Genomic DNA, 14,035 nt, shown 5'->3' on the forward strand with positions numbered 1-14,035 from the left:
ATATGAGCCCCAATTGGCAGAGACTTTCTCTTGGATTGTTTTACAGTAGATACACTACTCCATGCCATATGGGTTTATAGTGTAAGACTATCAAGTCTTACTGTACTTCCCGTGGCCCAAAGAGACGGTGCCTCTTTGGCTCAATTCCCAGAGCAGTGCAATGGAAGATCCACCTCTGGGACTTCCTAGAATTGGTAGCATCCCCTGCCATTCTGGACGGGACATAAAAACAAGCTTAATTAATGATGGGGTTTGTGGAGTCTCTTTTCATAAAAGGCAAAATCTAAATGTATTACAAACATTTATTCTCTTTAGAATGGCACATAATAAGAACTAGTTTGACATTGTGCTGACAATGCAAGTTGATGTCATGTTTAATAAATCAAGGTAAGATAAAAAATGATTTTTGGTTAAATTATGCACCTAATAATAATAATAACACTTTTTTTTATATACAATCTATGTGAAGTTAGTTTCCTTGGTAAAAACGACTCTGGAACAATCTGATATAATTCATGTCAAGCTGTTTGCTGACAATGAACAAGTAGGAACTAATTCTAAGGCAATGAATGTGTCTCATAGACAAGTGAGGTCAGGTCATAATGAAATTAAGAAATAGCTGTAAATATGCCGATTACAGGCCGTTCTCAAAATCTGAGTTATTCCTGACTGGTTCCTCAAGAATTTATTTGAAAAGCTGTTAAAATCTTGGAGAAGGAAAATTACTGTTCACCCAATGTGTAACCGTACAACTTCTCTCTTTCAGAGGATTTCATGGAGTCTGCAGTGTTCAGATGTGCTAAATGGATGCAGACCTATCCACATAAAGTCGAGGCAGCAACTGTTGCCAAAGCTGCTTCCACTTAATCTCGACTTGAAAGAGGTTGTCGACATACGCAGTATATTATTTTGTGTTACATTCATAATTAATTCAGGTCAGCTCACAGAGATTCACATTCACATTACTCTGTTTCAAACAAATTACGATTACAGTGCATTCAGTTGGCACATGGCAGGAAGATGTATGCACAGAATTTGCAGAATTGTCTTGTGATTCAGATTCATTGCGTTTGCGCCGTGAAGGTGATTTTTTAACTAACTTTGGTTGACGAAATGGTCAAAATACAACCCCTTTATTTTATCATCCTGGTGTTTTCCATCTACTGTACCACAGTACTCGCCAAACTGTTGTTATTTGTTGAAATAATGTTAAATGAATGACCTTTTTATTCTCTGATGTGATACGTGATGCCAACATTTTTGTGTTTTCCTTGGCACAACAAAAAGCCATTTCATCAGCCAGTTTGGCACAAAAAATGAGGCACAAAATGTTCACATGGAACCTACTCTCTTTTTAAAGACTTAGACAATGATATTATAGTTCAATATACTCTTGTGGGCAATCTGCTTATATGTGTGAATGTTAATGGTAAGCGAAGGTTAATGATGTGGTTATTTTTAAATGGGTACAAGTGAAAAACAGCTTATCGTGGACATGCACAACTAAGGGTAATCGTCTATTCTAGTTTGATCTATTATAATTGTGAGAGTGCTTCATAATAACTAGCTGTTCGTTCCACCATGGGATTTGAATCATTAACAGTGGTGGTCTCTTTTGCACCAACGGTCGTCATGGCCAGATCCAATCAGTAGGGGGGAGTGTTGTGATATAGATGTTCATTCATGAAGTCAAACCACTTCAATGGGATTCATTCAATAAAGCTTTGATAATGTACTACTTTGTTATAAGGTATTAATACCACTGTGTGTAGTCTACTTACCTCAATATAGTTTAATATTATATATAAGCATATGTAGTTTGTTTGTTTTTATTGGGGATTTACATTTTTTTTATTTGTATGCCCATTTTTTTTCAGCGTGCTGTCTGTGGTTGCCATAAACTGTGCGTGCGCTAAGTGCGTTAGTCCAAGTTGCTCTGATGTACGTTTCCAAGTAACTGTTGCCAAGGCAGTTAATGGCAGCTCACAGAAAGGAAACTTTAGTAGCACACCCCTGACCTCATTGTTCGATTATGTAATTTTCTTTCTATTAAATACACAAATTTGCATTCGGTTACATCATTTCACCGCCGCTCTGTGTGAGAGCTCCGTTAAACTTTAACAGAAAGTCTGGTTAGGGTTTAAACGAGTGTCACGAACACATTCAGAAAGCTCTGTTTAGCTCACTTATAGCTCTGAACCGCGTGAAACGGCGTCTTCACACAGCAGCTCATTTTACAGTCAGCCGCTCCGCAGCCTCCTCGCTAATTAGCCTATCTCCGTGCCTGTGTGTGTTCCCCCTGTGTGGAACTTGCTAAACAAGCACATCGTTTGAAACCATTCATTCACCTCCGCTCTCTCAAGCCACTGCCATGGCAACCATGTATGACTGGCAGAAAACAGACGGCAGTTTCTGAGCTCTGTAGTCAACCAGTGCTGTTGAATACACTCAGAGCATGAACGCACACTTGGGCAGGTGAAGAGTTGTGATACTGAGACACCAGGACAGCCGCAGACGGCGGGGTGAGTCAGAGTAGGCCTGCAGCATTGAGTTATCAACCATATTGTTTGCTCCCATGTGATTAATTCTCAACACTTTCTACAATTGTGTTTCTTTTTTTTTTTGATTTGAGAGGCTTCAACTTTTGCAGCTTTGTTTCGTGTTTGTCTTTACAGATTCAGGATGAAAAATCTGGCTTATCAACCGGTGTTTCCCATCGGGAACAAACACCTACAGCCGAAATGGGACAAGGCTTCATATGATTTACACAGAAGAAAGGTTTGTTGAATCGGGCTCTGTCAACCTTATTTCTCCCTTATTATCCCAGAGTCTTGACCTCAGGCTTTTATTCAAGTCACGAATAAATCATCACATCTTTTTTTTTCATCCCAGTCTGTACTCATTTGTATTATCACATTCACTGCCTTAGACAAAGCTGTGTTGTTGTTTTTTCCCCCAAGGTGAAGTCTGCTAAAGCAACAATAAACATGGCTCCACCGAAGACATACAGTCACCTGACTCTCAATCTGAAGAAACAAAAGGTTGTTCTTTGAATGAAAAAAAAGAAACCACAACAAATCAGATATTAATTCTGCCATAATTATATTTTTCACTTCTGTTATTAAGCCTGATGTGATTAAATGCGTGCAAAATTTTGAAAAAAAACTATAATAATCATATATTTTTGGCACTAAGCTTGAAGAGGAGTGGAAAATGAAGATTCAGAGGGAAAACCACATGCTGAGCGAGAAGATATCTCACATTATGAGGACAACTGGAGGAGTTGAAAGCAGGAATTACTACGACAGAAAAAGGTCAGTTGAACTTTGTAATACCGTAAGAAATAACACATTTAAAGTCAGGCAACAGGTCATGTTTCTAAGAAATAAGATGTCCTTTGAAAGTAAAGACTCGGCCTTTCTTTCTCTTCAATGTAGCCTTGCCAACGAGAAGCGACAGCTGGAGTTGCTCCGCATTACCAAGGAGAATCAAATGATCCTGTTTCGCCTGAGCCGGTGCAGGCCACATTATAATGTGTGGGCCTGGCATGAGGACTGGCTCAAAACTCTTAAGATGATGGACAGCATTGCACGCATCCCACGTAGAAGAGCGAATCTACAGAAGGTTATTGTTTGCTTTAAGATAATATTTCAGTGCCCACGTTATGCTCCACATACCTTCATGAAAGATTATAATACTGATAGTATAACAATGTAAATGCTTAATGTGTTGATACCAGGGACAAGAAAACCCCTGCAAGAAAAGCAGTGACTGTAATAAAGAAAAAAAGATGAGCACTAATGCAACCACACACGCCCCTGCAAGCAACAAGTCAAATGATAAAGGAGATTCTGAAGAAAAGAAGAGAGAAACCAACGGGAATGAGGATGCAGGAATGGAGAAGGTTACAAAACATGACCTTAATCCAGATGTGGTTGAGAAATCCATTGATCTGGATACAGATGAGAATCCTGATCCTGCTGCAAAGTCCTCCACTCCCAGCACCACTCACACACCGACAACACACAAACAGGAAACAACAAGTACAGAAGAAGTATGATTTTTTTGTGGTTGTTTGTTTTGTTTTGCAAACCTTCTGCACCACATGAGTCTCAACCACATATGGATCTTTATACAACGATAGTTATGTTTTGTATTGACACACAGTGGTACTTAGCATAGATTGTGTACCAAGGTAGTTTTTCAAACACAACGGTTTAAAATTCAATGAATAATGTGTGATAACTTTTTCTGTGACCTGTTTTTTTTTATATATATAATAATGAAATAAATACATTGAATAAATTAAGTGATCAAATATATGTGTGTATTTCTTTTGTATGTATAGTTTTAATATTAATTTTATATTAATTAATATTTCTATTTTTTTTCAGCTAGACATAATATATGAAAACTTAAAAAGGCCCTTTCCAAAAAATGCAACTACACTAAAATTTAGACAAGATGTAGCTTCTTCAGTTCAGATTTATCTTTGCTTTTTGTGGTTGGTGTGGGAGGCTCAGAATTCTGCAGCTTTGTTTTGTGTTTGTTTTTAAAGATGGATGAAGGATGGAAAATCTGGCTTATCAACCAGTGTTTCCCATCGGGAACAAACACCTGCAGCCGAAATGGGACAAAGGTTTGGAGAATCAGGCTTTATCAACTTTATTTCTCATTTATTATCCCAGATTCTTAAATTCTTGAACTCAGGCTTTTATTTAGTCACAAATAAATCATCAAATATTTTTTCCATCCCAGCCTGTGCAAATTTGTATTATCACATTCACTGCCCTAGGCAAAGCTCTGTTTTTTGTTTGTTTTTTTTTGTTTTTTTGCTTAAGCCAAAGTCTGATAAAGCGACAATAAACATTTCAAAAAGTGAACAAGTTCAGTTGCGATTTTTTTCTTCTTCTTTTTTTTTTTTTTTTTTTTAATAAATGAAAACGCTTATTTAATATACCATAACCGGGATGACTGAGAACCTCCATAGATTTCAAACGGCCATTGTTACTGCGGAACCTTCGACCGGGCCTTGTTTTTGTACGGAACTATTTAGCGGAACACCCGTTGCAGAAAGAAGCCGCGGATTTGATTTTACGCTGCTACCAAGCTAGCAACTAATGTTTAGTGTACAGCTTGCTTCGTCGCTAAGAATGACACACTTCTGAAAGTTAAAAGCGGAACTTTTTAAAAAATTAAAAATGAACCTTGACCGACTTAGAAAGCGGGTACGGCTGTACATAGACCAGGTAAGATTAGCGGTTCCTTTTTGAGTTTCTGTGTTGCTAACTAATGCTAGCTTGTCACTACACCTAGCGTCAACGAGAAACAGACCTCCCTAGTTTTGCTGCATGGCTAACTAACCGAGAACCAAGAGAGATATATGCGTTTCAGTGACGTTTGTTTTGCATTTGTGTGTTTGTTTACAGCAACAGTATCAAAGTGCTCTGTTTTGGGCCGACAAGATAGCTTCACTTTCTCATGGTGAGTAGATTAGCAGGTTATTTTTAAGTTGTGTCCGTTTGTGTGTTTTACCGATTCTTTGTGTTTCGTTTCTGCTCTGTGTTTTTTTATGGACTATTACAACTATAAAGGAACTTTTAGTGGTGGCGGTCATGACAGTAGCTTCGCAAGTGCAGTAATATTGGGAAACCTGTCAATGTGATCAGTTTCCTAACGTCAGAAATTGACGAGTCTGTGTCTTTGTTTGACACACAGAGGATCCCCAGGATATCTACTGGCTAGCTCAGTGCCTTTACCTCACCTCACAGTACCACAGAGCCTCCCATGCCCTCCGTTCACGAAAACTTGACAAGGTGAGTCGTGTGGCAGTTGTCCAGGCCAGCGAGGCATTGTACTGGGACGTGAGGGATTAACATTTGAGCTGATTATGCTGATCAGTTAAAGTTAAATAATAAATCAGTCTGCAGTCTCAAACTTTTGTTTTCTTTCTCACAGTTGTACGGCGCTTGTCAGTATCTCGCTGCTAGGTGCCATGTAAGTATCTCAGCATCTCTGAAGTCTTTTCTACTTGTGTGTGGTTTGCAGGTTACAAGCATTTCTTTTCTGTTTTCTCTAGTATGCTGCCAAAGAGTTCCAGCAGGCCTTGGATATCCTGGATGCAGAGGAGCCCGCTACAAAGAAGTTGCTGGACAGGACTGGGAAGGAGGACGGCGGGACGCCAGAGTCAGCCAAGGATTGGGACATGTCCCCAGCCTCAGTAAGTCTGGACTAGCTTTACAATATGTAGATATTGTTAATGTATCATATCAACTTTGGGATTTCTAAATCCTCATATGTAGTCCTTATAAGTCCGTTCTTTTTTTAGAAGTCTTGAAACCAGCATCAGCCATGTTTTCTTTGATGAAATTGTCATAACCTATTATTTCAGTGTTGATTGGAATAGAATAATTAAGCCCTGCGTGCTACAAAAAGATAATTGCCAAGTACAAATCTCTTTAAAGTCTTTTCATAGTTACAGCTGTATGTTTTTTTTTTAATACTTGTATCCTATCCTAACTAGATTTTACCCTCAACGGGTACTGGTTGTTTTTTTATTTTCTTACACTTTTTCTTCCCCTTGTCCTAACAAAGATGTAGATATGAAGTAAAACATAGTAATAACAGGAAGCAGGCAATTTAAATCCAGTCTTGTTAATGTTGTGATAGACGGGGTATTAACGCTACATAAACCTTCACATTTCTTTTTGTTATTCTCCCTGAAATATTTTAGATCAATAGCTCTATCTGCCTCCTGCGGGGTAAAATCTATGATGCCATGGACAACAGACCACTCGCCACCTCCAGCTACAAAGAGGCCTTGAAACTGGACGTGTACTGCTTTGAAGCCTTCGACCTTTTAACGTCCCACCACATGTTGACTGCGCAGGAAGGTGAGGTCAATCTTTTGTCAGTGGTGCTATCTAATCTTTTATTTTTTTCTGCAGATATGTGCCATTTATTATCATTTTTGTAATGTGCACGGCAGCTGTAGGTCTGTATAAAACATGTTATCCATCCTTCAATAGAGAAAGACTTCCTGGACTCGCTTCCCCTGAGTCAACAGTGCACTGAGGAAGAGGAGGAGCTGTTACACTTCCTTTTTGAGAACAAATTAAAGAAGGTAGGGGCCTCGTCTAGCGTCATTCCCCCCAAAGGCGCAAATAGCTATTAGCTATTTTCCAGTCTGCTCACATTTAAACGTCTTCCCCCCCTCTGCAGTATAACAAGCCCAGTGATTTGGTGGTGCCAGAGATGGTGAATGGTCTTCAGGACAACTTGGATGTAGTGGTGTCTCTTGCTGAGAGACATTATTATAATTGTGATTTCAAGATGTGCTACAAACTCACATCAATGTAAGTGTCTGTCTGTCTGGTTCATCTTAGTTTGTTGTTGTTTTTTTTAATTGTGTTGAAATGATAAACTAAAAGATGTAGATAACAGTGGTGCTGCAACTTCCAAAATAAGTGTAGACTTACACTTAGACTTATTATGTATAAAATGCACGTGATGGCCGAGGTTTTCCAACTATACACTTATAGCTAAAGTTGCATATATTTAACGTATTTTCTGGACTATAAGCCGCTACTTTTTCCCACGCTTTCAATCATTGCGGCTTATGCAAAGATGTGGCTTTTCTGTGGATTTTTTTTTTTTTTTTTCTGTGGTATGTGATGAAGCTCGTCTGAGGCTCGTCTGAGGTAACTCTGACACTGAAGAAGATGACTTCAGTGGTTTCAGTGCGCAGAGGGAGGATGAATAAACCAATCAATAACTTTTCTGTTTTGTTTGATCAGCACTTTTATGTTAGAGGCACCGTTCGGAAACTGATTCGTTCAGTTATGTTCAGTTAAACTAATCAGTTCAGTAGATACCAGCGGCTTATTGCCCGGTGTGGCTTATATATGTATATTTCCGTTTTTTTTTTTTTTTTCTTAAACTTTGTGGGTGTGGCTTATATTGAGGTGCGCTCTATGGTCTGGAAAATACAGTATATGTATTAAATCATCATCAAAAAAACAAAATGATTGGGGAATTATAGAACTATCTAGATTTATATTACGCTTCATTGTCATCTAAGTGTGTTTAAGTTGTTGTTCGTATTTCAGGGTGATGGTGAAAGACCCTTTCCACGCCAACTGTTTACCAGTCCACATAGGAACGTTGGTGGAGCTTGGAAAAGCAAATGGTAAAATATATCTACACACTTTAAATTCAGTTATACCAAATATTTAGTTTTAACCGCTTCTGCTGCTTTTCAGCTTTAAGTTTAATTATTTTTTTGTCTCCTCTGCAGAGTTGTTTTACCTCTCACACAAACTTGTAGACTTGTATCCCAACAACCCAGTAAGTGTTACATATTTTTATGGCATAGCTTTTCCTTTTAAATAAATTTTGATAATCAAATGAAAACTTTTTTTCCAGGTGTCCTGGTTCGCCGTTGGGTGCTACTATCTCATGGTCGGCCATAAAAACGAACACGCTCGCCGGTACCTCAGGTGCGTAAGAAGTATATTCTGTTCCATACCACGTTATTGGCAGGTTGACTTGGATCCTTTTCACATATATTGTTTGTTTTAAATCTCTTCTAGCAAAGCCACCACCCTGGAGAGGACTTACGGCCCTGCGTGGATTGCCTACGGTCATTCATTTGCAGTGGAGAGTGAGCACGACCAAGCCATGGCTGCCTACTTCACCGCTGCCCAGCTGATGAAAGGGTGCGTCAATAACGGGTGCAAATAAATGTACAGGCAAATAAATCGAGCTGTACTAAGTAAGGCAGGGGTGTCAAACATAAGACCCCGGGGGCCAAAACTGGCCTGCCAGAGGTTCCAATCTGGCCCGTGGGATGAATTTGCAAAAATTACACTGAAGATAACAGCTGAAAATATTCAATAAAATAAGAAATTGCACTTGCACCTTACACTTCATAAGAAATTTACAGTTGTTCATTACACGTACTTGTACTTCTTTACATTAAAGTAAATGGAAACATTAGGAGTTGTCATTATTTACAAGTTAATAAGCTATTGTGTTACTGGTCTGGCCCCTGAGAGATTGAAGTGTGTCAGTGTGGCCCCTTAACTAAAATGAGTTTGACGCCCTTGAAGTCAGGGATTAAGCTGTAGCTCAAGTTACAGTAACAAATATTCTGCAGCTGAGTTGGATCAGTGAAGAGAGTAAATTAAAAACATAAAAAACTGAAGATAAGAAACAGCGTTTTAACAGAGTTTCTTAGGTTTAGAATAAAAAGTTTAACTGTCATTTCGAGGTGTAGCTTTGATCTTGACGTCTCTTTCCTGTCAGCTGTCACTTACCCATGCTCTACATCGGCCTGGAGTATGGCCTGACCAACAACTCCAAGCTGGCAGAACGTTTCTTCAGCCAAGCTCTCAGCATCGCTCCGGAGGACCCGTTTGTCATCCATGAGGTGGCAGTGGTCGCTTTTCAAAACGGAGAGTGAGTATCTAGCCCCATCCCCTCCATAACAATCACTCCTCTTTTCGGATAAACGTTATCGGCGACATAAACTGATGTCTGATCGCTGAATGACTGAAGGGAGGAGCAGCTAATTTATTTAGATTTACATGTGCATAGTTTGAGATATGTGAATAATGGCAGCATTTGTCTGAGTAAATGCTACGCAACTGTTTGCAAAATGTGTTTTTATGCAATCTAGGGATTGATTCAGGGAAGATAAAGGAAAATATGTACATATGCAAACACGTGCGTTGTGAAGTTATGACCTGTAATAGTTGTCACATATTGATTGTTCACAGAATACACACCATTAAATTTGATTTATCACTATTTCAGCTGGAAGACAGCAGAAAAACTGTTCCTTGATGCAATGGAGAAGATCAAAGCCATAGGGAATGAGGTAACAGCTATCAAGTTATTATTATTATTTTGTGTGTGTTATTGTGATGCTTGCATTGAACACATCTCTGTGAGAATTACTTATTGCTCATGTTTTGCCGTCCATCTTTAAATTCAAGGTTACTGTGGACAAGTGGGAGCCTCTGTTAAACAACTTGGGTCACGTGTGTCGAAAACTGAAGTAAGTGTGGGAACGTGTTCACATCGTTCTTCTGCTTCCCTCACTGTTTTCACATAACATTTTGCAAGACATTACTTCATGCCTTAATGTCGATGATTCATGTAGACACATTGTTGTGAGAAGTTTAGCTTCAGACAGTAGAAACAAATTGATGAAATTAAACTTTTTTTTTTGTGCTGTGATCATGGGTGGACATACTGTGCTCCAAATGCCTCATATTTCTAAATAACATTATGAATTTTTATGGACTTTGAGCACATGTAGAACTAATAAAGCCTGGAAGCTCATTTTCTCTCGGGTGGATCATTAAAGAGAGAGCCCGCTAATTTATTCAAACCTTTCTTTAACCTGCCTGCAACAAACTATTTTTGGAAATGTGCTTGCTTGTTCTCACTTTGCATAGGTACAGTCCTTATTTTGCCATTTACTTAATAAATTATGTAAAGCCACCTCTGAATACTTGATAAAGTTTTGGAATTTTTCTGCAGAAGAAGGATAAAGTCACTCCCTCAGTAACAACAGGAACAAAACCCTTTTGAATGAACTCTTTATAAGATGTATATTGACATTTTTCTTTACCAAATATCTGCTGAAATTCTTTAATTGAATTCGTGTATAACATTTTTATATATTGTGCTCTTTTGTTTCTGTAGAAAGTACGACCAGGCTCTGGAGTACCACCGACAGGCGCTGGTGCTGATCCCTCAGCATGCCTCCACCTATTCTGCCATAGGATACGTGCACAGCCTCATGGGTGACTTTGAAAGTGCCATCGACTACTTTCATACGGTGAGTTTCAAAGATTCCTTCATCTTTATGGGTTTTGTTCACTGCTGTTTGACGTAAATTGAGAAAGACCGTTCAGAGCGTTGATGGCAACGGGAATAACCGGGGACATCACAGCATCTTGTTGTGAGATGAGGAAGTCCCCTCCACAGGTTAATTTCCCAGCCAGTCGTCACTTGAGAAACAAAAAATAAATAAACAAACACAAAATCACGTTGCTGCTTTTAGTTTGTTTTCGTCGTTTCAGATGAATTTCATGTTGTGTTTTTCTGTGACAGGCACTTGGACTGAAAAGGGACGACACGTTCTCTGTGACCATGCTTGGTCACTGCATTGAGATGTATATTGGGGACACAGATGCCTATATAGGTTGGTTTTATCTTATTATGAAAAAAATAAATAAATAAATAAAAGTTCAACATTTTTCACAAGAGAGCTAGTTAAAAAAAATACTGACTAGTATTTGTCATCATTTTTGTTCTTGATGTTTAATCTTCTTCTAGATGTCCTTTCTGTATTTCAACTAGTGAAACCAGAGTCTGAGACCCAAAAATTTTACTTTCTGAGGGTTTAAGAACTTTTAGAGAAGGGCTTGTTGGCTCGCTGATCAAATATGCCACTGTCTCCTGCAGCTTTTGTAGAATCCTGCAAATTCAAACGCATTTTTCTTGTAGTTTGTTACCGACAATCCTCAAGATAGAGCAACCCAGTATTTCACAACCAGTGGACAGAAGACCCAACCTGAGACTTTCCATGTTTACAGGGAAAAACATTCAGCAATGTTTAGTTACTCTTTTGATAAGTCAGCATACAAATACGTTTAATCATCCCAGAGAGATGGCCCTTCTTGGGAAACTCATTACACTGACATGGGCACATTGCACCCTTGGGAATGTTCCTGGATATTAGTTCTTGGTAAATTAAGCGTCCTGGGAGCTTTTTTGGAAAAATCAATTCTGCATTGACTCATTGTTGCGTGACATAAAAACAGGATTTATGTTTGTTTTTTTCTCGCAGAATAATGTGTTGTCATTTGTTTCCACCAAGGCACAGACATCAACGACAAGGTGCGAGGCAGCTTGAACACTCCGGCCCTGATGAAGATGCTGAACACGTCGGAGTCGGCCGAGCTCCCCGCCACGCCGAGGCCGGAGGGCACCGGCGTCACGTCCCTGGAAACGCCGCTGTCGAATCAGGACAAGATGATGCTGGAGGCGCCGCTCCGACTGTCGCTGACCCTGGAGTGCGACATGTACGAGAGCGACATGATGTTAGACACCTTGTCGGACACGAGCACGTGATCTTATCCTGTCGGGAGGTGGAACTGTCTCAGCGACACGTTGTCATAGGTGCACGTATCCAAGCCCAAAGGACGACATTCAACCCCAAAACTTCAGCAGCTGTCCTCCACCAAAGGTTTCCTGTGGATTCCCCCCTCTTGTGCATTGTATGGTTGTTTCTGTAAGTGGCAAAACATTGTGGATGCAGTTGTGAACATTATGAGCCTGAGTAAGCGTGGGTGAATTTTTATACAGCGCCCGCTGTATAGCATATTAATTTTACAAGAATGCACTTTAAAAAAAAAAGGGGAATTAACATGTGTGCCTTGGTTACGGGGGGGTTGAGTATTTGGCTTAGCGTTGGTTTAAGCATTGGGCCTTGGGTTGAGACGCTGGGGACATGTGACCCTCTGACACCTGATGGAACAGCAAACACAGCCGCACACCTCACGCCACCGCAAAGACTACAGTCGCTCCGTGCTGCCCATGGCAGGACCGTTCATTTTGCTTAACCTGTGGATTTTCACTTTGAATAAAGAGCCAGCGAAACACAAACAGGCCTGGTGGAAAAAAAAAAAAAAAACATTTTGGTTATTCTACAATAAATTGTTCAGTTATCTTAAAATAATAATAATAAAAATAGCACAGCTGTTTTTTGTGTATAACACAATCCAACTAACACATTTTGTTTTGGAGATTAAAACTTATTTTTATTCCTCTTTTTTTTCTATTGATAAAGTTGTTCATAATAATTGAGCTAAGTTGCTTTTAACTTAAAACGGGTCTTATTATTGTGACACGCTATGTACTCACAAACACGTGTTCTAGTAAACCACTTAAAGACTTGAAGAAACGAGAAGTTGTTCTGCAGCATGGTTTGTGATGCCTCCATATATTTTGAACCTCAGCGAAAACGATGTTTACACATAAGAGAAGGAGCAACATCAAACCACACAATACTTGAATGAATGATTTACATTCATTATTGCTATTAAAAGCAACTCTTACATAACATACAGAAAAGGAGAAGGAAAAATAAATGACATCCCATGACTGCGTCCTCTCACATGTCATGCTCCGGTCTATGGGAGGAGTGAGGTAATTGCGCCTGACGGGAAAAACGCACCTTCTTCTCCATCCTCCTCCTCTGACTCTGTCCATTTATCACCGGCTCCTGTGTCCAATGGAGATCGGCTGTAGTAAACTCAGAAAAAAGATGGGCTGCACTCCGTCTAAGTCAGCTGGGGTTTACACGGATGACAGAGTCAGCCGGGACCTGGACACCAGCTCCACGTTCGTCTCCAGCCTGAAGAGCTCCGCGTCGACACCTGAGAGACCCCGGCTGTGCGTGGAGACCGGCGGCGGCAAGAAGGCGCTCCTCAGTGGTGAGTTTAATTAATGGAGGTGGGCGAGGGAGTAAGCATACTGGCTAAATTCACTTCCAGTGTCTGCTTAACTTTATTTATTCATTTTAATCAATCCTTGTCCTAGTTCCAAGTCGGGACGTCCACGGGAAGTCATTGGGCCATGAACCCTGGAGCGCGTCCTCCACGGCTCCGTGCGGCATGAAGCCCCGCAGCCCGACTCGGGACCTGCGCAGTGACACCGAGAAAACATCTTAACTGGCTCCAAGCTGCTGTTTCAGAGAGAGGGACACTGAGAAAATAAGACTCAACAAGTGGAGGCCGGTTTATTCCCACATGTGGTTGTTTTGTACAAGAAAAAAAAAAAGATTAAATACCTACTACTTTTGCGCACTTGTGCAGCGGAGGACATTTATTGTTGTTATTATCTTTATTATTATTATTGTTATGATAATGATCTCCTATTGGTGAAGCTTAGCTAGAAGCTGTGGTCCTCAACGAAATAAATGCGCATCTGCACTGATTGATTATCCTTATTATTTCTC

The 14,035-nt window shown here is 39.9% G+C and overlaps 2 protein-coding genes across 3 annotated transcripts; both read left to right on the forward strand.

Annotated features, from left to right (window-relative positions):
* The first annotated feature begins 2,389 nt into the window (after window positions 1–2,389).
* cfap97d2 (CFAP97 domain containing 2) lies at window positions 2,390–4,301 on the forward strand. Its single transcript, XM_047601345.1, has 6 exons — window positions 2,390–2,522; window positions 2,676–2,778; window positions 2,961–3,041; window positions 3,196–3,314; window positions 3,438–3,624; window positions 3,740–4,301. The coding sequence occupies exons 2-6, from the start codon at window positions 2,683–2,685 to the stop codon at window positions 4,058–4,060; spliced, it is 804 nt and encodes a 267-aa protein (XP_047457301.1). The 5' UTR covers window positions 2,390–2,522; window positions 2,676–2,682; the 3' UTR covers window positions 4,061–4,301.
* A 734-nt stretch (window positions 4,302–5,035) lies between these two features.
* Window positions 5,036–14,013, forward strand: cdc16 (cell division cycle 16 homolog (S. cerevisiae)). 2 transcript variants are annotated; one of them, XR_007113831.1, is made up of 19 exons: window positions 5,036–5,249; window positions 5,430–5,484; window positions 5,719–5,816; window positions 5,959–5,997; window positions 6,080–6,220; window positions 6,734–6,893; window positions 7,029–7,123; window positions 7,222–7,355; window positions 8,109–8,188; window positions 8,297–8,346; window positions 8,425–8,498; window positions 8,592–8,717; window positions 9,307–9,459; window positions 9,817–9,880; window positions 9,999–10,060; window positions 10,714–10,849; window positions 11,125–11,215; window positions 11,894–13,511; window positions 13,618–14,013. XR_007113831.1 is itself a non-coding variant. In XM_047600256.1 (18 exons), exons 1-18 carry the CDS (start codon window positions 5,202–5,204, stop codon window positions 12,145–12,147), a joined length of 1,860 nt encoding a protein of 619 aa, XP_047456212.1. In that variant the 5' UTR covers window positions 5,036–5,201; the 3' UTR covers window positions 12,148–14,013. The 2 variants fall into 2 exon arrangements, 1 of the variants encoding a protein (XP_047456212.1); XM_047600256.1 differs by having other exon boundaries at window positions 11,894–14,013.
* The last annotated feature ends 22 nt before the right edge of the window (window positions 14,014–14,035 follow it).

Source organism: Mugil cephalus, chromosome 12 (genome assembly GCF_022458985.1).
Source record: "Mugil cephalus isolate CIBA_MC_2020 chromosome 12, CIBA_Mcephalus_1.1, whole genome shotgun sequence".
In the NCBI taxonomy this organism is placed as follows: domain Eukaryota; kingdom Metazoa; phylum Chordata; class Actinopteri; order Mugiliformes; family Mugilidae; genus Mugil; species Mugil cephalus.